At 42.2% G+C, this 23,221-nt stretch overlaps 1 protein-coding gene across 1 annotated transcript in view; it reads right to left on the reverse strand.

Moving 5' to 3' along the window:
* LOC108801957 (coenzyme Q-binding protein COQ10 homolog A, mitochondrial) overlaps positions 1–23,221 on the reverse strand; it is a 42,629-nt gene that overhangs the window by 8,641 nt on the left and 10,767 nt on the right. The window contains exons 2-3 of the mRNA XM_018573861.1: positions 11,243–11,398; positions 3,291–3,483 (exon numbers count right to left, since the gene is read on the reverse strand). Of these exons, the coding sequence (XP_018429363.1) occupies positions 3,291–3,483; positions 11,243–11,398 (349 nt within the window). The remainder of the gene's footprint in view (positions 1–3,290; positions 3,484–11,242; positions 11,399–23,221) is intronic.

Below are 23,221 nucleotides of genomic sequence, written 5' to 3' on the forward strand. Positions count from 1 at the left end.
TACACCGGACATGTCTATGTTATTAATAATCATCATCATACATAAAGGGAATTTGATTTTTGAGTGTAAAGGTGCGCTTTAATATAAAAAGATCTGCCCATACAATTTTGATACTACTACATAGAATGCCTTCATAAACCCCACTAATCCACATTAACCCCTTCATGACTGAGGCCTTTTTTTCATTTTTTGTACCCATATAAATACTTTACAAGTCTATCGATCCGATATTAGGATGGATTCAATGGTGGGGGGTTTGTGTAAATGTTTAAGTTATCATTGTAGCACCTGAAAAGTCCCCAAACAAAATTTTTTTTTAGTGTTCTATATTCAGATATTAAGGATGTAGCGCATTGACTCATAGGGTTAGTCCAGAATTACATTTTTATGACTCTACTAACACATTTTTTTTTTTCTCTCCATATTGCTGTTGGAAGTTTATTCCTCACTTCCTACATGGCTGGATATACACTTAAACAAGAAGTTACTTGCGAGTATTACCCAGCTGTAAACTTTCCAGGCTTGACGTAATCTTTAGTAATGTGTTCTCTCCTCTCGTGTTTTGCGACCTTGAAATCTACCTTACCCTTTAAAAGAAAACCATCTGGAGTGCCAACCCAGATGGAAAACCAGGTTGGAAAACCAACCTGGCAGTGACTAATTTAGATTTATGAACAGAAGAGAAGATGATATCACACTACAGCAGAGTTGTGTCTGCATGACCCACATATAAAATATTCACATCTTCCACACACCAGTGTAACCTAAAAACAATATTATACGGTATTAATATACATATAAACCAACTCTATGATATCAATATTAAATACAAAAGTGATTCACAAACGGTCGTCAGCCAAAGGTTTGTACTAGTTACGCACAACTTTCAACCAGTAAATGTCTCCAGAGATTTACAAACCTGTACAGTCTGTAAATGCAAGTCACACATAAACCCAATACCACTTAAACATAGATGCAAAAACAGCCAACTGTGCTGTACTCAAGGAGATTGCATTTGGGGCATATGCACAATATTATGCTTCCAAAACAAGCTTGTGTTTTAACTCATGCATGTTTCTATATGTGTGAATACCCATGCATTTTACCATATGGTTTAAGGAGATGTTGTGTTATTTGAACACTTAGAAATATGCAGGATGCCATTACTGATTCATTTTGAAAAACCTCTAATTGCCTGACTGTCAAGGAGATTTTTGGACTTCAACAATTTAAATCTCGTTTCTGGCCCCAAAGAAAAAAATGTAGCCAGTGAAGTGAGAAGTCTTGGTTTGCATACTTGTTCCTGGCCATCGGCTGACAAAGTACTGAACCCTTGGATCTGCATCAAAGCCAGGCAATTAGCTCAACATTTGACAGCATTTATGTTTGTTTCTCTCTGTAAAAGGTTAAAATGCACAAAAACTCAGAAGAATTGATGTAAAATGAAACGCGCTGTTCAAGCCAGCGGTCGAATGGTAGGATGGCAAGATGGACCTTGGGACAGGAAACCCTGACGATCTGCCACAGATCACCTGTCAGGGGCCGTACCCGGACAGCATACCACATTCGCCTGGGCCAGTGTAGAGCAATGAGGATCACCAAAATGCACTCTATCCCAATCTTGCAAAACAGATGGAGGAAGAAAATTCAGGGGATGGAAATTAAAAATCAGTGAATACTGATCTCAGGGAGTCACCGGAGCTTCCACTGCTTCCGCTAGAGTATGCTGGTACAAGGAGAAAAATGTATCCAGTTGGATAAAGGACCTGGAACGCCTCCTGGCATAAGGACCACTCCCCCAGGTCCAGAAGCTTGCAGCTGAGGAAGTCTGCCTGTCAACCAGTTCCTTGGAGACCATAACATAAAGGGGTACAGGTACTCTTAAGAGCAAAATCACACATAGACTCATATACACGCACACACCTGCTCAAACATACAGGTGAAACTCGAATAATTAGAATATCGTGCAAAAGTAATTGCAGTAAGTGCTGCAAAAGGGGCCCAAACCAAGTACTGAGTACATATGCATGCTTGTACTTTTCAGAGGTCCGATATTGTTCTATGTACAATCCTTGTTTTATTGATTGCATGTAATCTACTTTTTTGAGGTTGTGGATTTGGGGTTCTTGGGGTTTTCATGAGCTGTAAGCCATAATCATCACAATTATGACAAATCACGGCTTGAATTATCTTGCTTTGCATGTAATGAGTCTATCTCATATATTAGTTTCACCTTTTAAGTTGCATTAGTGAAATAAATGAACTTTGCACGATATTCTAATTATTAGAGTTTCACCTGTAAATGCATGCACGCAAAAGGTTGGACTTGATGGACTTATGTCTTTATTCAACCTCAAATACTATGTAACTGCTGGAAAAAGCAGGAACTTGAAACTCTGCTCATGGCAGGATCTGAACCTTGTCTGGCCACAGTGAGACATTCGATTTCTCCCTGATGGTTGATGTATGCCACTGCTGTATTGTTGTCTGACTGAATCCAGATTGGATGACCTTCCAACAGTATGGCCAAATGCTTCAGAGACAGCCAAATCCCCATGAAGATCCAGGGTTCAGATCAAGAAACAGGACAAGATACTCCAAATGATAAATAATTTCCAGCAATGATTTCTGAAAGTTTAAGAATTACCCAAACTTTGCATGGTCAATGTTACATTGAAAAAGTGGAAATCCGCTTTTCGGTCTCTGCATGTGGAACGATGAGCGAGTACCTTTCATAGGTCTCATGACAAATATCCATTTGAGTATATTAACTTCCTTGACTTGACTTCTGCTTGCACCAGATTGATCAATCCATTGTGCCAAAATCACTGCGAACTTCAGCCAGTTCTTCGTGAAACAGCCAAAATTTGCAGTGGATGCCCCTGTTGGCCCCATTCCGCTTAGCATTGTTTGACCAGAAAACTGAAATAGCCAAATGAAAAATGTGTTCAGGTATTCTGACAGCGGCACACAAAAAGGACACCGAAGGAGATGCCTCCATTCATGCTGTTTAGCATGGCTGGAGGAATTGGTTATGTTTTTTGGTTCAGTCCGTGGGCTGAGCATGGCCAGCTTTCCTCCAGCGTGTGTCATCATGATTTTATCAATGTTCTGTAATAGAGCAGCGAGTTGGGTCTACTCTACACTCACAGCATTGTGAACACATTGTACATAGAATGTAGAATATCTCCAGCTCTACACAAATAAATACATAAATGGTATTAAGTCATTTTTGTTGTGGATTTTACTTTTGTAGTGAACAGTGATGTGGACATTATGACTTCACTTACTTTTACTAGATGAGGGCGCACCAGTGTGAGGATGGATGTATATCGCTCTAAAATGGGTGGAAAGCCAACTTCCAGCTGTGCTTTGGCATATCCTGTGCGCTTGGAGATGATAGTGGATGTTTTACACCATGGTACGAATAGTTTGTACTCTTCCACGTTGGATACAACTTCATACATCTCTTGCATGGAGTAGCTGAAAGTTAAATGCAAGTTCAGTGACATGTATTACATTTTCATTATGTAGTTTATCTTGTGACTCACAGTATGATATAGCTGGAGCTATGGAAAAGTATTCGGACAAGACACTCTGAGCTTCTTAACATACAATGCTACTAGATCTTTAACTCTTTCAAATCTAGTTTATAACTCAAGATCTGCCAGCACAGCACAGACAGGCCAGCCCGCCTTGCACTCCAGAGGAAAATTCAGTACAGAGAGAATAAAAAACAAAAAAACTTTCCAATCAGAATAGAGCAAGTAAAGTGGCAAGCTGCAATATTTACATATTGAACTGTTGCTATGTTGTCCCAATTAGGCTGCAAAAGTGAAAATACACTATAAATCCCGATTCCAATTTTGGCATGTAATAGTTGCAAAGATGATGTACAGTTTACTAAGGCTCCATTCACACATAGCGACGTGAAAATGCGCAACCGTTAACATATGCGCGGATTCCGTGCGTTTGCAGCCAGTACTATAACCAGACCGTGTGGAATCTGCACAGAAAATCGTGCTAGGACTTTTTCGCGGGACGCACGTTTTAAAACCGTCTGGACGCTGCCCTTGTGTGAATGACTAACATTGAAAAGCATTTCTTTATGTCTAGCGCGCTTCCGCGCAAAACCGCTAGTGTGTAAATGGAGCCTAATTGATATATCTAGGTGAATCATACCTTGTTTTTTGTGGTAAATGTTAGTGAATATCTCCCGATTTTTTTTACGCATCATGGGAAAATAGTAAATAAATAATAAAAATAATTATTCACACTTTAGCTGTATATTTATTTCCATTATCATGACCCACTACCAAAAAACAACCCAAAATAAATTCTCCTACTCCTGACATGGGTAGATCACATATGTGTGCGTTATTTGTTGTTGTTTGGACCGGTAGCAGGGCCCAGAAACTAAAGTGCACATTTTGCTTTTTTCCTACTAAAAACACACTAATACAAAAAATGTAAACTTTTTTCTTATCCTACTTAAAACACAATGACACTGACCCTAAAGCTGGCTATACATGTTTAGTTTTTGAGCCGGACACAAGAAGACTCGATCCCCCCTCCCTCCAATACACACTAAACAGCATGGGACAAGGAATCATCCGCTGGCAGATACTGCATTTAAGTTAGCGCTTATAAATTGTTTAGTCCTAAATCAAATATAAAGAAAATAGGTAAAAAAAGTTAAAAAAAACCTATACATTACCTTAAATACATTTGCATAGTGTACATTTCTAGGATATCAGCCAGTATGTTCTACTAATAAACATGAATTTAAAAAAAAATTTACTACATTTTACAATTTATATTCATAAAAAATATAGATCTATTCCCAAACCTATCAAATTCAAATCCGACAACAACACATTAACCAGTAATCCGCACTAAATTTGCTAAAAGCACTTATCAATGCTAATTGCTCGCTATATACTGAGAGCGCCGCAGCCGGGACAGATCCCCACACTGCTGGATGATTGACAGCGTGTGCCAGCCACCCCCCCGTTCCTCCACTCAGCGCTGGAGGATCGGAGAGGGGCGAGTCCCTGCGGGGAGCGGTGACTGGCAGTGCAGGGAGATGATCGAGAAGTGAGCGATCGAGGTATGTGCTCGCTCCCTTTCCAATCAATAGAGCCGACCTGTTACAGTTTTAATGTCACACGTCGGTTCTAACTATGAGGATGTGAAAAACACACGCACCAATTTCAAAGAGGACACCAAAGGGTTCACAACAGCTTATAACAAAAAAAAAGGATTCAGAAATCCACCAACCTCCAATGGCCTTATTAGGGGGCAGCCATTAGAACAGCCATTGCTATGATCCCAGCAAGCAATAACACCAACTGGTCAAAACAGATGGGCAAAAAATCTTTTGAACCTTGATGTCAATATTTGAGCCAAGATTAGGCTATTTACTGAGATCAATAAAAAAAAAGGCAATAAAAGGTGGAATATTCACCCAGGCGTTAATTAAGGTTCATAGTAATCAGCCCTCAGTAACAGAGCTGCTCTGACAGTGAGGTGTGATAACGTGAGAGAACTAGGTCTAACTATGATGCCTCATGAACTGCACACAGTCATACACCAACACCCTGCATAATTACTGCAACAGGAAACTGGAGGATGTTACTACCATCTGACGGAGTGTATTACCCATATTTTTCATTTGACCTTGTCCCTGTAGTGAAAACCAGCCTTTATTACTCTCTGTGACATCACCAGGTTTGTAAAATTCTTGCAGGAACAGCTTCTGCGATGTCAGTTTCTGCTGATTTAGACACCCCCCAAAACTACACTTTCCAAGAGCCCTTGTGTGTGGAAAGGCTTTTGGGAATCAAGGCAGAAGCACTGCTTGCTATGAAATAAACTACCGTGTTTCCCCGATAGTAAGACCTAGCGCTATCTTCAGTGATTTCTGTAATATAAGACCTACCCCGAAAATAAGACCTAGTTCGGTGGTAGGTCTTATATTGCAGGTTCCATAAAGAGAACCTGTCACCTCCAAACTATCACATACGGGATTTTAATCTCCTATGTAATAGGAAGAACATTAAGGGGAAAAATTAAATAAATACAAAGAAAAGTTAAAAAAATGAAATAAAGATTAAAAAAAAATGAAAAAATAAAAATGAAACCCTGCTGCCCCCCGCCATCTGCATGCAAATAAACGCATGCGTAGGACATTCTGCATGTGCTTTGAGATTACAGCCGCCATTCCATGATGGTAGCCAGAATCCTCTTACACACACACACACACACAATGTGCATTAAAGGGCAAGTTAATTTTCCCAGGTTATATGGAAAAATAAAAATTACCCGATGAAATCTGGCCCCGTCTCTCCCAAACCGCCACCCCCCCTGGCTATACTTACCTGTCGGCGAACAATGCCTCCCCTCCGCCAGTATGGGTGTACTATCTGTCCCCCCGTACTGCTGTCCAGCGCAGGCCTCCCCTATCCATTTTGAATTAATCGCTCGCAAATTGCAAGCACTCATTGGTCAACGTGGTCAGATGACTGCGCTGACCAGTGAGAAGCGCTATTTTGCACAGTAAAATAGGTTTTGATTAGGGGTGCACCGATACTAGTATCAGTGCCGATACCGAGTATTTGGGCAAGTACTCGTACTCACCCAAATGCTCCGATACCTTCCCCGATATTGGACCTTATGGCCAGATGAAAATTTCTTCTGATTGGCAGTGCCGTAGGGCAACATGAAGCCGGCTTCCTGTGCAATCAGGAAGCCGTGCGGCAAGTAATGACCCGCCTCCTGGTTTTCTGATTGGCCCGGGAAGCCGGCTACCTGCTGATTGGCTGGAAAGCCGGCTTCCTGGCCAATCAGCATACTCGCCACCCGGCTTCCTGATTGACCGGGAAGCAGGTTTCCCGGCCAATCGCAATCAAGCAGGCCAAACAACATGGAGACGGCTTCCGTGGCAATCAGGAACCTGGGCGGGATGTCATTACCTGCTGCCTGGCTTCCTGATTACCAGGGAAGTCTGCTCCATGCCAGCGGAAGCACCGGTATTAGTATTAAGTGTCGGCGAGATCCGAAAGCAAACAATTCGGTACTCGATACCGAAAAAACGGTATAGGTGCATCCTTAGTTTTGATTAAAACTATTTTTTGTATTGGGACAAGTAGATTGTCATGAGGGACAAGTAGATTTGGCCCCCACTTTAGCACTTGGACAAGTAGTTTTATTTTAAATTTCCACACCCCTGGACATATAGGCACGCATATATAGAGTTCTGTAGTCCAGCAGGCAGAACTGACAATGCTGCTTGGGATTTCAGTGTAGCAAAGGCACTCCAATTTCAGCTCAAATCAGAAAGCTAGGAGCAAACAGGAATCCAGACAGATTTACTGGTGTTTTTCTGGATGTGCAAAACTTGTAAAAGGGGTAAAACATGGGGAAATATGTATAGCAGAGATGTGCAGAATGCATATTATTATTTTGATGCTGGCGGGCAGAATGTGAATTGTCCTACGAAATGACTGCATAATAGCTTAAAACTTTTTTTGCAAGAAAAAGAGCAGCTGCGCTATTGCACATGATATTAGAAAAGGCATTTAGGAGTTCCAGATCATGAACGTCCCTTGATTTATAAGCACATGACAAGACCAGATAATTTCAGCAAAGTCAGATAATCATGCTTAGGCTGGCACCAGAGCGATTAGGTGCGGTTGGAGTTCTCAACATTACTAAATAGGAGTAAAAACTGAAGTAGACAAGTCTAGTCAGGAACTATACATATTTCTCCACACACATTATGCCGACATCAGCCAAGCAGTAAAGCTATCACTAAAAAGGTAACATTTGCAGATTTCACCAGCTTATCAGTATCCACCACACACATACTCCCACCCCAAAATTAGTCAGCGAAAGTTGCTTTCACTTTCTGTTTCAAATGTACATGTATGAACTTTTTCATGTGTGTTTGGTGGTGTTCGTTGCGAAGGATGGTGTGATGCATTGGTAAAATCGCATCATATGATTTTCCTTTTGTATTCACAAAAATTTTGTATTCACCCATTGAAAGGCAGAGCAGAGATCTTTAGATCTTGACCACTGGGTTTTTGCACCCCCCTTCAGGAGTAGGACACTATGCAGCCAGACATACAAGAAGACATACAGGGACAGCAAACAAGAGGAAAAAACAGAGCTCAGAAACAACCTGGATTCCCAGCTGCTAGGAAAACATCCCTCAGATAGCAATATATAAACCTCCCCATTGAAGGCAAAAAGGCAACCCAGAGAGGAGAGGGAAACATCCTTAAAAATGGTACAAAAGACGGTGTTCCAAAACCAACACTGATCCCACAAAGCAAAGGGAGGAACCCCAGGAAAGACACATTCCCCTCACCAAGTCTTATCCAAGAGAGGAGGGCCAGCGATCTCTGAAAAAAAGAACGCAAAGTAGAAACCTAGTAGTACCCTACAAAGGTCCAAAAGGAACAAGTGCTGAACCAGGCCCACTTGAAAAGGGGTCACGATTCTCCCGACAGATACTAACCAAGAGTGAAAGCACCTCATCCAAGCAAACGAACCAATCACCTGCAAGGGCAGACCTGTAGGCAGAAGAACTCTCACCCCTGAGTATCGAAGGGCTATAGAGCCTCTGTCACTCAGAACCAAGGCCTCAAGTTATGTAGAAAAATCTGCAACTATAGAGCCGGGAATACATTTATCCCTGGAAACCGAAGATCCAGACAAATAAGGAAGCCCACAGGGCATATAACACAAGTCCACTCAAGACCATAGCGACCCAGACCTGCTGAATAGCCAAAAGAGAAGTTGCAAAAGACTATCAAAGAGCAAGCTAAACTAATCCCATGAAGGCATTGGCAGATGCCATGAAACCACATTAGCAGACACTGCTACCGCTATTGACTCCCTGGTAAGGGAGAGGGGGAAAAAAAAAAAAAATACACGGCATGTAGCTTAACCTGGATTCCAAAGACACACATCGAGTATTGAACACCTGGCCCTGAAACACCTCCAGATGACCTACCACTGGATGGATCCAGGCACAGCCTGCCAAAAAAGTCCAAACCCAAAATAAACTAAGCAGACAAGACAGGAAACAGCATACACACACACAAACGTGTGTATGTATGTATGTATGTATATATGTATATGTATGTATGTATGTATGTAAGGAAGTCCAGAGAGTTCTGGCCTGACCAACAGAGAAACAGGGAAGACCAGATGGTGACAAAAAGAACTGTTCTTGGTAGGGTTCCTAGCCAAATTTCCAGGGTAAAAGAACACTCACCCCCACAGAAACACAGAAGAAGGTGTCTAGGAAAACCCAGAAAAAATCCATGCCTTGGAAAGCAGTCTGCAACTGGCTCTGCAGCCCAACACTGAAATCAATCGCTTCTAGTAACCAAGGGGATGCAGCGGGAAGCCTTGGACAATCTAGCAGACTGTGCACACTGAAACCCACGTAGCCGACACAAAGTCCAAAAGCCCCAAGCACAGAGTCAGTACACAGCTAAAGGGTTCCTCCATGAAATCTAACACAATCAAATGATGCATGAGAAACAAGTATCTCTGCAATCTGATGCTCCATTGCGGTCAGTGGAGGGTGTGCACACAGAAGCATCCTATAGAGACTATAAGGTTAAACCCTACCAGAAGCATAGCGGTGTAACCCTGCTAAAAGCAAAGACATCCCCAAATAGCACAAGGACAGCCAGTTTTGTGGAAGGCAACGACAGGCAACAGACGGAGCTCTACAATACTCCAGAAGGCTGGTGAACAAGCCACAGGTTACCAGAAGATCCAGTGGTTTAGGGACCCCAAAAGAAGCCTATTTTAGGTCTTTACTCCTTGACACTAGAAAAAAAAAAAAACTGAGCTTCCTCTGGATGGAGGTTTGGCCACCTGCAGGGGCCACCCCTAGGCTGTGCTTTTGTGCCTAGTGTCCTACTCCTGAAGGTGGCGCTAAAACCCAATGACCAAGATCTAAAGATCTTGTGCCCGTAAATAAACAGAATTGAAAAACCCATTGCAGTACTCCCTGCAGGCTCCAGCGCGCTCCTTTTCTTCCTGACATTTCAGACTGTGGGTGGTCTCTTGGCTTCAACATTAGTCCTTCATTGTATTTAAGGAGAGAAGTGTGCAACCACAGGCTGGTGCACCTTAGATAGGCTTTAAGGGACCATAGCATAGATGGCTCCATTGACAGGGTTCCTTAACATCTGGAAACCCCATCACATCCTACCTTATAACCTTCACCACAGTTTGGCTGCAGCAGCATGGCAGAGGGCACATGGCTGAGCAGGTCTGGATGGAGGTAGACTTCCATCCTCTTCAGAATGCTGGGGAAGGTCCTGGATCCTGCGCCAACCTGAGTTAGCATCACATTTTCCATTGTGGTGGTGGTGGTGCCCAGCTTGCCTGCATCATGAAAATGCATTAAAGTGTGCAAACATTTGAAGGCACCACTGACAAAGCCTGAAGGCACTCTGGTTGAGAAAGGCTGATCTAAGGATGTGGCGTAGAATGCTCTACAGTTCAGTAGGTCAAAGCGGGAGGGAAGTAAGCAACATCCTTTTTTTTTTATTATTATTTAAAAAGGAAAAAAAGCGCCATTACAAAAAATGTTTTAAAATGTTTCCATAAATGATTTAATGATGCACAATATTAGGTTGTCCTTATGTCAGCAAAGGTTAAGCAGGGCTGTTGACAGTAAAAGGACATAGTGGAAAACAAAACTGCAATAGCTTTATTTCATTCACAGTGTCACACAGGGAAACCTGTTGTTTTGCCCATGCATGGCAAAGCAACAGGTTCACTAAATCCCCAAGGTTCACTCAGCCCCCCATCTGCTTATACTGCTTATCTGCTTACATAAACCCTATATAAGCACCAAGTCGCTCTGGCCAGGCTTAGACAAGACAATATATTCTCTCTCTGGCCCTACATGTCAGGGCTGGGGCCAAGCAATCACATGCTTTGTCACCCAATGCTGCATTCTGGGGGAGGGGAATACAGTCAAATGCTCCCAATAACCAGAAGCACCAGGTGAAGGAGAATATCAGCAGGAAGTGAACATAGGCAAAACACAAGTTCACTTTAAGAAGGCTATAACATTTGCTTTATGGATAAATTACATTGTCATGGCTGCTAAACAAATAATTATTTAGCACAATAAAAACAATTACAAATAAGAAGACACAACAATAGAGATGAGAAAGTAAAGGACTGAAGATTACTTTATTACCCAAGTATTCTGCGCTCTGAGTACTCCTTTCTCTTATTAGTGAAAGGTCCAGAAAATCCCAGAAAGCTCCGACAGTGCTGGATACAAGGGTCATCAACATTCTGCAAAATCTTTTTCGGTGTTCTAGACATAAGAATGCCACATGAAGACAAATGTCTGAAAAGAAAAAAGACAAGCAAAACGTCAAGGCTGAGAACGGCTGAACTTTAGAATTTCATATCATCTGAAACACTAGCTATGGAATTTCTTAGTGAGACTATGTAGGCCAATAGTATAGCTGGTCGCTGCCTGCAAGCTGGGAAGCCCCAGTCTAAGGAAAAGCCTTCACGAAAAATGATAGTTTATGTCAATCCATTTACAAACATCCTAAAGACTGCATCTGTATATTTAATTCAAGTGAAAAATAATGATATACTCAGTCAATATTAATCATCACAACATAAAATTATACCTGACAGAGCAGATGGATCACAAAAAGAGAGGGGGGAAAATAAGCCCTTGTACATTACAGCCCAGGGAAGAGTCAGAGTCTTTGTCAGGGACAAGGATAATGAAACCCTAAATAAAAAATCAGGGAGATTTCCTCTCACTTCCTTTCAAACCAGGGAGTGAAGGGAAATCTTTCCTACACTGGAAAAGAACAAAAAAACTAAAACAACTGGTATTGCAGTGAAGGTTAGAACTTCTGAGAGGGTTTTCATGTCCGTCTGTGCCTTCCTGTAATGGTGAACCACTTTTCCCATTGCACAAGTGTTAGAGGGAGTAGTAAGTGCGATTGCATGGTACAGTGCGTTAACGCACTGCACTAGTGTGAATGGGCCCTCAAAACACTGACAGACACAAATACATTCCAAAACAAAATGTCATTCTTTTTGTAAGATCCACCCAGTCTCCCTACCTTACGAGAACTGGAGTGGATCCTCAGCCTGGGGTCCAGTGTGGTCTGCTGTGCCGGAGCTCCAGCCAGAACGTCATGTCACTCTGGTCCAGGTGCCGCTACAGGACATGTGAGGAAGCTGTAAGCAATGCATGTATGCATGAAGCTCCCTTGCAGACCCCACCTCAAGCTGACACTCAGCACTGGGCAGCATATGATGGCTGCTTGACACGAGAACTAACAGTGCTGCTGTAGCGGGAGGCTGAGAAGCCTCTCACCTAGAGAATTGGAAGGCACACGATGACCCACTGAACATAGGGTCATGACCCACCAGTTTAGAACAAAGGATTTAAAATATGCGGTAAGGAGTCTATAGGAGGGATGCGAGACTTACTAAAAAAGGCCCAAAAAAAGAGTTGTAAGTGCATTTGAAGAAATGTTTCTGAATCTCATAGGAACACATCTATACTGTCAGGCTTGCCTTTCTATACAGCTACACCTTTTACGAGAGAGAGCGAGAAGGAAATTAGATTCTGAATCTATAAATCTAAATGTGATTGGTGGCCGTGATGATTATAACGTACTAACACCAATATATTAAAAATCCATAGTTCTTACTGGTGCTATGATACCATTTCTTACAGTACAATAATCTAATCAACATTTTAGCCTGGTGTAACTTTTGCTTTAGAGCAGGAACATAATAGGTTATATAATGCAGAGAAAAGAAAAGATCAGTTTCATTGTGGCAGATGCCAATGGGTCCTTGGTGTGCAATTCCTCTTATACCTCCACACAGTTTAATCTGGTTAATGCATATATTGCAACATGATAGTTTGCCAGCTTTGTATTGTTTGAGAACTATATGACTCCAGCTACCATTCCACATTATAACAGTTTTTGCAAATACTAATTAGAGCTCATTTTTAGGGTTTATAATATGAAGTGTTATTTGTGAGCTGTGACCACACCGGATAAAAACTAGAATGATAAAAACACCAATTCTCTCTCTAAATTAGCAGGGTACTACTAAAGGGAAGAGTGACATGAATACTTTTTGAAGTTACATGATCTTTTTTAGCACCTTCATCAAAAAGGCATGATCCCCCTGACAAGAGGCAAAAGCTGGCCATAAAGGAACATTCAGCCTGCGGGCTAAAAACGGGAGAAATCTAACAGAATCACCACCACCCTACCTTGCCGGGCTATTGCAGTTTGACAGCCAACACCTGCCCACTGACAGAATACACAAACTGTCACTGCAGCTGATCGGCTACAGCCACTGTCCAGCCAACAAATACTGTCTCGGCTCCTACAACAAGTCGATTCAACAATAAACTTTTGTTGAACCGGCAAGGTCAAACACTGCAGAATTTGGGTCAGTTCCTGTGAACTGAGTGAAATTCTAACAGTGCATGGCCAGCTTAAGTGGCCCAGAACCACCCAAAAATTATGCCCATTCTGGTTGTAATTAACTTCAGGATTATGTTTTTAACTGCAAAACCGGAATGTATGCAAATCATATGCATAATAAAATAGCTGAACAACCAGAACAAAGAACAGAAGTCTTCAGTATCCAGCAAACATTGGCATATGTGAAATAATGGAAGGGCATTGCATAACATGGCACAAAACCAGCTATTCAGGTCGCCTCACCTTGATGTGACCTCTGGCTAATGCTATCTTGGAGAATCTGATAATAGAGCTGCAAGTGCAGATAGAATTGCAAACCAATAGGTTTCAAAATATCATATCTTAAAAGAACTAAAGTTTTATACATGTGGCAGTGGCACCAGTTATCATTTCAGTATATGCATAAGTCTCATCCACAGATTATTGAAGGAAATCAAAGACGTACTTGTAGGTTAATTGGCTCTTGTCTAAATTGGCCCTAATGTATGTATGTATGTTTGTGAAACAGGCACCATAGAATGTAAGCTCCTTGATGGCAGGGAATGTACAGTATGTGAAGCACTGTGTAAATTGTCGGTGCTATATAAATCCCAATACTAATGATAATGAATGCTGCGGTCCTTTCTGACTTATCTACAATAAGAAGGTAAAGAGTTAAGGAGGAGGGAACAGTGCCGATAGGAAAAACCATACACACATTATCTGCCTGAGGGAAGTGTGTACTTTAGCAATTACCAACTTAATTGTAAGGCTGTTCACTATTTCCCAATGTATAGTGTCAGATGAATGTGTTATATAACATGGTAATCATTCCAGATACACTTCAGTGCAGATGCTGGAGAGCAACCTCCCCGCCCCGTTGGCTCTCGTATTGTCAATGTACTCTGAGCACAGCCATGTTTACGAGCCAAGGCCTTGCTTGGCAGCACTACATGTCCTAGCACACTTTCAACTCTACATGTACAACATGATGCTATACAATGTTAGGACTTCCTGAAATGATAATTTGACCACTATGCAAACCATGTGCGATTCTATTTAAAATGTTTAATAGTTTCTAAAACACCATTTATGCCAATATAAAGAAAGAAAGCTACAAATGCCATATTATTAACAAAACAATATAAATCTCTTAAAGACTGCCCCTTTACAACATCTCTTCATCTTATTTCTGCACCCGCTGTGGAATCCCTCTCCTATAAATACCTAAATCAATACAGCTTACAATACATTCAGCTAGCTGGTTAAATCCACCCAGAGAAGAGTACATCTCACCTCAGACCTTTAAGGACTGTAGCCTGTGCTTCTAGGTAAAAGACAGTCAAAAGCACCCTAGAGAATTTCCTTTGTTCCTCTTGAGGATATTGACCCCTGACTGAGGTGACCGAGATGATAGGAGCATTAATGGTATTTCATGGTATGTAATGACATTTTATTAACCACTTGAAGGCCATAGTGTTTCACCCCCTTCCTGGCCAGGCCATTTTTAGGCTGGCAAATTGCTATACTAATGACTAAAGTGTGGAAATACACTTTGGTGATCTAAACCCTTGCTTCTTACCTGGTGGGTCGTGAATCAAAAGTGGGTCACGACCCAGTGTTCAGTGGGTCCCCTCGTGCCTTCCACTTTTCTAGGCGAAAGGCTCCTCAGCCTCCCCCTAGTGCAACACTCAGTTCTCACGACAAGCAGCCATTTAAAATACGCTGACCGGCAACGAGTGTCAGCTTGAGGTGGGGTGGGCTGGGGCTATGGCCGTGAGGGAGCTCCATCCATAAGTACATTGGTTACAGCTCCCTTGCGCGTCCTATAGAGGTGCCTGGACCGGAGTGACATCACATTCTGGCTCCTGGCACCTCTACAGTGTGTACAAGGGAGCTGTACAAGTGGATGCACATATGGATGGAGCAGCACACATTGGACCCCAGTCTGAGATCCATTCCAGTTCTCGTAAGGTAAGGAGAAATTTGAATTTTTTAAAGTTTTGGAGTGCGTATGTGTGCCAGAGAGATTTTGTCTCACCCCAAATGCATCTCCCATCCACAGATCTATTGCCTGCATCAGAACGCATGGTACCCTAATGCCGTGCGTTCCATTGCAGTGCAACTTGGGTCACGATCTATTGACCGAGGACAAATGCGGGTCCTGAGGTTACGCAGGTCGAGAACCACTAACACAATACTGTATATTTGTTTAAGATTTACTTGCATGATCCTCAGTCCCACCAGCTCCCTCCAGGCTGCTAGATTGGACGTGAGGATGCCAAGGAACATTTCATAGCCAGAGTGGAAGGGGAGAAAGGCGAGTGCCAACTTCTGCAGGACTGAGGATCAGGTGAGTAAAAAGTTTAAAAAAGAGGTAGCCCCACTGCAAGGGAAAGGTTTTTTTAACTACCTCCGGGCCGGCCGTAGTAAAAAAACGTCCGCTCAGACACGCCCCCTTGTGCGCGCCGCCAGCGGGAAATGGCCGCAATTTAAAAACGGGCAGCGCTGCCCGTTAATATACATGCGATCCGCCGGATGTAAAGCCGGCGGATCGCTTGTATTTAGCGACGATCGATTTCCTGGAGTTCTTCTCTAACCCCTTCACGACCAGCGAAGTAGATAGTACATCATTGGCAGGGGGCCTGTTTAAACAGACTCCGACAGGACTCTGCATTTGTAGAGCTGGCTGTCGGCTTTACAATCGAAGCGATTCTGACAGCTCAGCTCCCGTCAGATCGCTTCTCCGGGCTGGTAAAGTGTCCGCCCCCCACCAAACACCCTCGCTGTGTTTCCCGGGCTTCGCTGCCCCACCTGCGGGCCCAAGACCGCAGTGAAGATCGGAGGACATCACTTCCGCCGGCGAGACGTCGCACTGACGCTGACACGCAAGGCCGGAGGTCAATCGGCGGTCCGTCGTAAGTGCGAGTGGTCGCAAAGCAGGTAAGTCGGTAACCGAGGAATGTCTGTACATCAATAGATTTTTGACCAAACTTTTGTCAGAAAACTCTCATCAGAACATGCGATAATGTGACGAATGTCAGTTGAAATTTCGTTTGATTTTAACATTCGATTTTGGAATGAATGGAGTTTCTCCCCACAAAACCTACATTCACTGTTAGAATTTTGTTTGTTCGAAAAATCGTGTTCGATGATTGTGCTACACATGCTGGGTGTTGCCACGCACGTCAGAGTGAGAGCAATGACTCTAGGGCCAATATTTAAATGAATCTCCAAATTAATGACCTGTAGGGGCTCTTAAAGCATCATCCATGGACCTTTTGGGGTACTGAATTTTGGCGCTGTTTCACAGACGCACACAATTTGTAACCTGGGCATGTTGGGTATCTAATTACTCATTGTAACCTCACCCTTTTAGATTTTACAAAACAAATGATTATATTGTGTTTGGGGCACTAAATCTAACTCAAGTGCATTTTTCACTACATTTGTGGCTTTGATAAAGAGTATAAAGTAGTATAAAAATGTGCCTCCATTTAATTCTACAGGGTTTTGGCTTTCAGAAAATATCTGATGTTTGGGGGTTTGAAGTAATTTTCAGGCCCAAAATGTGGATTATAACATGTGCAAAAAATGAAGGGAAAAAAAAGGCCTTGGCAGTGAAAGGGTCCTTAAGGGGTTAAACTAGCACACTTTCAACACTGGACAGTATCTGACCTCTGGACACATTTTCCAAAAAATTTTACACACACTTTCTAATGAGGTAAACTAGCAAACATGTATTTAGGTAACCTGCAGAAAATGCCCAGTACCCAGCATGTTTCATAAACAATCTCCAAATTTACAGGATTTCTTTTACTTACCATGCAATCCCATTTCTTGGAGTTTATTAAGGGACATAAAGGGACACAGGATTTGTTATTCATATACAACTGGGCGTATACTGCCACCTTGAAGAATTTAATACTGGCAAACAAAAAAAATACATTGGCCAGAAGGTATAACCCCTCTCACTCCCATCATGTGTCACTTCTGTAGTAAAGCCGTATTAGGAGTAGATCACAATACAGCAAAACTCTCTTCTTGCTCATTCATTAAAAGGGCAAGATTCAGAATTTATAGACATTTGGGATGCCCAAAAGTAGTCCAAATGAGGGGTGAGCAGCAGTAACAGAAACACAGAACATGTAGCTTTCAGCCTTCATGCTGAACAAGAGAAAATCACTTGATTCCGCACATCTGAAATCTGAGCTGAGCTGAGTTACGTCAGAGGCTATGCCACAGTTCTGGGCATGGAGAGTACTCTGCAGCTAACACAGTATACAAGTGTCTGGAAAGGGCGTAGGGGAGTCTTTTCAGGTAGACTGGTTACATTTTGGAACTCGCTGCCACAAGCAGTGGTATCAGCAGAGAGTATTGCATCCTTCAAAAATCATTTAGGAACCGTCCCAAGAGAACATAACATACAGGGGGTATAGGTTAAAAACTAGATCACACAGGGACTCATGTACACACACACACACACACACACACACACACACACACACACACAGGTTGAACTTGATGGACCTCTGTCATTATTTAACCTCAAATACTATGTAACTATGAAATCTCCACATGCAGAGTCCATTGCCCAAAAGTCACACCCCCAACCAGGTCCTGCAATCTTTGGTCCTGCGGGGTCCAAATACAGCCCACAAAGCTATTGCTGAGGAAATGATGATTTGGATAGCTGCATAAAGAGCCCAGCTCAGCAGCATTTAGTTAAAATCTTGATTGAAGCAGAATTATTATTTTTTTTTTTTTTAAATGCTGAAACTTCTCAACTGAGAAAAGAAATCCATACTCCCGGGACACTAGCAAAAACAAAAGCAGGATAGGAGCAGAAGGGGTTAAACCTGGCTGGCAAACAATTTTTTTTACCAGTGTCCAACTCCAAATGCATGCAGCAGTATAACTCAATTGTCTATAAATATTGAATTTGGTGTCCCTTAATGAAAAAGAAAGAAATGATTTATACCAAAAAGGTAACAATAATACTTGTGCAGCCTGAAAAGAAGTCAATCCCTGCACTTTACAATATGTCTGCAGTTTTCTAATGGTTGAGCTAAAAATAGGAACACAATGTGCACTGGTCAGTCACATACAGCTTGGGTAAAAAAGAAAGAAAAACAAAAACTTCTCTAATGTTCCCATTTGGGAGGCGTTATTCACATCTGAGACAATTTTAAGGCTCCTCAAACACTGTTGCTGATTTCAATGGAATCTGACAAAGGGGTGTACACTGGGGTTTCTTTCCTTTTAGGTTACGATTGGAATTTATGACTGCAGCTCCTCCTATTCAAGCACATTCCACACCAGTTTAAACTCAACTGCTATCAACTGGAAAGTACCTGAAATGCATTTGCAAAGCTAATAGAAAATGTCCTTGTTTATAAAGACAAAGCTTTATTTAACAAAAGGCCACAAGCAAATCTTCATGTTACAGAAATGAACATATGTAGGATGTCATAGAAAAGTGTGTCAGCTTTCAGTGTCCATGTCCACATCTGACTTTGTATGAGAAGCTTTGATCTGCAATGATGACTTGTTTATATTGATGATCTTTCCTGAAGCCACAGAAATGCAGAAGTACACAATTAAGTTTGGTATACAGGTATTCCTCACTTAACGACCGAGTTCCGTTCAGGTACTCGACGACCAGGTCGTTAAAGGAGAACTATGAGGTGAGTGCTTTTCACTCACCTCATAGTTCTAGCCGACCTGTGACAATGAGACTGTCACAGGTCGGCTCAGTAGATCGGGAAGTGAGCGAACACTCTCACCTCTCGATCCTGTCACGGCTCTCTGCCGTGACAAGGGAGGGGCTGGATTCCCCCAGCCTCTAGCGCTGACTGGCGGAACGGACAGGGGAGGGGGCGGGTACACCTGGCTCTGCCTCTAGATAGGCAGAGCCAGCTGTCACTCACACAGCTGGGCGGATACAGACATAATTGTGGGGACCCGCTTCAGCTGCGGCGTCTCAGTATACCGCGAGCAGTAGCTCGCGGTATACTGAGCTTAGGGTGATGGGAGGACGCTAGTTTGTGTCCTCCCGTTACCCTAAGGAGAACTATGGGGAAAAGCCTTAACCCCATAGTTCTCCTTTAAACAAATTGGTTGTTAAGTGAGGAACTCTATACAGTACTGCATTGCAGATGTACAGTACCGAACAGTGTACTGTACATCGGGCAATGAAAATACTTACCGGGACCCGCAGTGAAGATCGGAGGACATCACTTCCGCCGGCGAGACGTCGCACTGACGCTGACACGCAAGGCCGGAGGTCAATCGGCGGTCCGTCGTAAGTGCGAGTGGTCGCAAAGCAGGTAAGTCGGTAACCGAGGAATGTCTGTACATCAATAGATTTTTGACCAAACTTTTGTCAGAAAACTCTCATCAGAACATGCGATAATGTGACGAATGTCAGTTGAAATTTCGTTTGATTTTAACATTCGATTTTGGAATGAATGGAGTTTCTCCCCACAAAACCTACATTCACTGTTAGAATTTTGTTTGTTCGAAAAAGGAATTTCCATCTTGCTTATTTGATTTCTTTCGTCACTACAGTCGAAATTGATCGTCGTTTTGACCCCATAAACTACTAGATAATCAAACAAATGTTCAGCAAATGAAGTTTTTCTAACACAATTCTACTGGTGTAAAGCCATAAGAGCAGATTCCCTGCAGTCATAGATATAGAAGAGGTATGGTCATACAAGGACATGACATTCTCTGTAACTGGATTCTCAGGTCATGCTCCTCTGCTTCAAAGCTGTCCGTTTTCTTTTTTATATAGCAGACGTCGCAGCCCCAACCCCACAATCAACTCAAACAGCTGACTGAAACAGTTTTCTCTTCACATGATGAGTCTGGTTATGCTGCAGGTGGCATCAGATGACATTGCCCAATTTCCAGCTGCATAGTGTTACTGCATGCCTTACGCCAATAGGCTGTTCCTTCCTTTCACACCCCCTTGGCTCACAGCACAATCAAGGCACATATGACACTGCTGCTTTTTATGAACCACTACATTTGTTATTGTAAAAAACAGTTAGTTGTGGAATATATCGTTGCTGTATTTTTCACAATAAATCACCTTAGATGGGCAAGGAACATTTCTTGCAAACTATTAAAGAATCCGTATTAAGCAAAGTATACAGAGTTCCTTTACGCATTTCTTATACAGTATACAGAAAACTCCTCATTATCCGGCATTCAAGCAACCGCCACTGTCAAACAACTATATTTTTATTTTGCTGGTGGCTTAATGCACATTAAAAAATTTTGGCAGCAACTAAATGTATTTAGTTTCAATAGCCAGCCTGCTATTGTTTTCTACTGCAATTTGAAATAGCCAAAAGCAGTCTTGCTATTGCTCCCGGCTGCTTACATTCACCTGTTGGCTGCGGAAGCTAGCTGGCAGGTAAATGGAGCCGCGGGGGGAGGCAGGGGGATAGTTGCTTAAGAGTTACTACTCTCAAGCAACTAGGAACTACAGTTATCCGGCACCTACTGATCCCTGTGAGTGCCGGATAACTGGGAGTTTACTGTATTAACCTCGAAGGGGGCCTGTCAGCACAGGGTTACTTCTATACTACAACAACATGCCTGATAAACGAGTGAAAATACTTACCGGTGTCTTCAAATACAACAGATCTGCTACTCCCTGGCCACTGCAAGCATTCGACCCATTGGATGGATATTACCTCCATGGGCTGCCCGAGAGGGGAGTATAGATCATCTTCTATTTTACAGAAGTGACTAGGGCTGCAACTAAAGATTATTTTCATAATCGATAAGTTGACCGATTATTTTTTAAATTAATGTGATAAAATAAAAAATAAAAGTACAATCTTTTATTTAAAATAAAATACACATAGGAAGTGTTAAAAACAAAGTCTACTTTATTTTTTGCAAATCGCACTACACTGGAATGCATGGTTTTGCAGTACTCCGCGTTCCAGTGCGCAGGATCGCACTGCAGGCGGGAGGAGTGTTTGGGGTGCCATTCATTCACAACGCACATCCTGCAGCAGAATTATTTTAAGGCTGAAACTTTTTCCACCCTTTTTTTTTTAAATAATTGGATTATATTAGACATTTGAATTAGTTTCATGGATTTAAAATAATCTGAATTGTACAACTCCAAGCCAATAAAATAAACCAAACCTTTTTTTTTTTTCCTCCTTTAAAATAGCACACCAAACTTGGGCAAAAAATACAATACATATCCGTCATCAGTTTAGAGTTAAGGTGCCCATACACCTTAAGATTACGGACGAAACTTTTCGTCCGATGATCGAATAGTCGTACGACTTTCGTACGACAGCCCCATCCTGCCCCGATGATCGCAAGACTAATTTAGCCGTAATTAACGAAAAGCACCTGGACGAAATGCGGTAATTGATTTGCCGTATTTTCGTTAGCGCAAGCGCGGTGTAGATCGTACGACTTTTGATGGACGGAAACGCCAGCAACCTTACGACAATCGTACGATCTAGCAAAGTTTTCAAACATGCTTGATCGTCAAAAGTCGTACAATTGTACAGTAATGTTGGTCGGACACTGCAATGCACACATAAGATTATCGGCCGAAAAAAGTCGATCGCATACGATAATCGTAAGGTGAATGGGCACCTTTAGCCATGAATATTAACTTGAGAATTATTGTTCTCACTCTGGCGCACGCAGCAATACCTGACATCGGTAGCGCAATTGTCGTTTTCGTACGTAGGTGCACCCGACTTGTGTTACTGTTAGTAAACGGAGGTTTGGGGGACTTCAACATGTTTTGGGGTATTTTTTATTTTGCTTCATTTTCTTTCATTGCGATAACATGGGGGGGTGCTCACTAGTCCCCTATGTGATAGCATAGGGTTCTTTTTAAGGTGACATTAGGGACCCCTAGTGTCACCTTTCCACTTCAAAAGCTTTAGACTTGTAAACGCAGCAGGCAGTGGCTGAGAGCAATAGCCCGTCTGCTATTGGCTATTACAATTCAAAATAGCCAATAGCAAGCTGGCTAGTGTTCCCAGGCGCTGGATGGGTACTTGATGCTGGCTTTCTACTGCCGGCAGAAGAGGGGGCGAGGGGGAGCAGCGAAGGAGCCAGGGAATGCAGAGGAGGTACATTTTATTACATGTTTAATAAAAAAGGATAAGAAAATATAGTGGCGAGGAAGCTATTAAAGTTAGGCCTGGTTCACACCTGAGCGTTTTTCTGTGTGTATCGATAACACGCAAAACACAAAAAACTATACATTCTTATGCGCTCGTACGCACAAACAAAAACGTGGAAGTACGAGCGTGATTTTCTGGGCAATTTCAGCACATTCTGACTGTGGTTTTAGCCGCAAACTTGCGGAAAACCACGTGTTTATGAAAAATGGCATGTTTTTGTGTGCACGAACGACCGCACATTTTTCCAGACAAAAATTCAAAACACTATGTGTGAATGGAGGCTTAGGAGACAAACATATCACATTCTAAAATTGTTCCACACTAAAATTCTATTTCTCTCCTTGTATTTTGTGACCTGTAAAACTCCCCAAAAAAACTGAAATCCCAGACATATGATATACTCTATAAAATCAGGACAAATAATTATTTTCTGTTAGCTACACTAATTATGCACACATTTTTATTGCCAAAGCTGTGTAACATGTGGTTTTTTCCCCCATTTTGTTTTATTAAAAAAAAAAAAAAAAA

This window comes from Nanorana parkeri, unplaced genomic scaffold (assembly GCF_000935625.1).
Source record: "Nanorana parkeri isolate BGI_ZX_2015 unplaced genomic scaffold, ASM93562v1 scaffold2582, whole genome shotgun sequence".
Taxonomy (NCBI): domain Eukaryota; kingdom Metazoa; phylum Chordata; class Amphibia; order Anura; family Dicroglossidae; genus Nanorana; species Nanorana parkeri.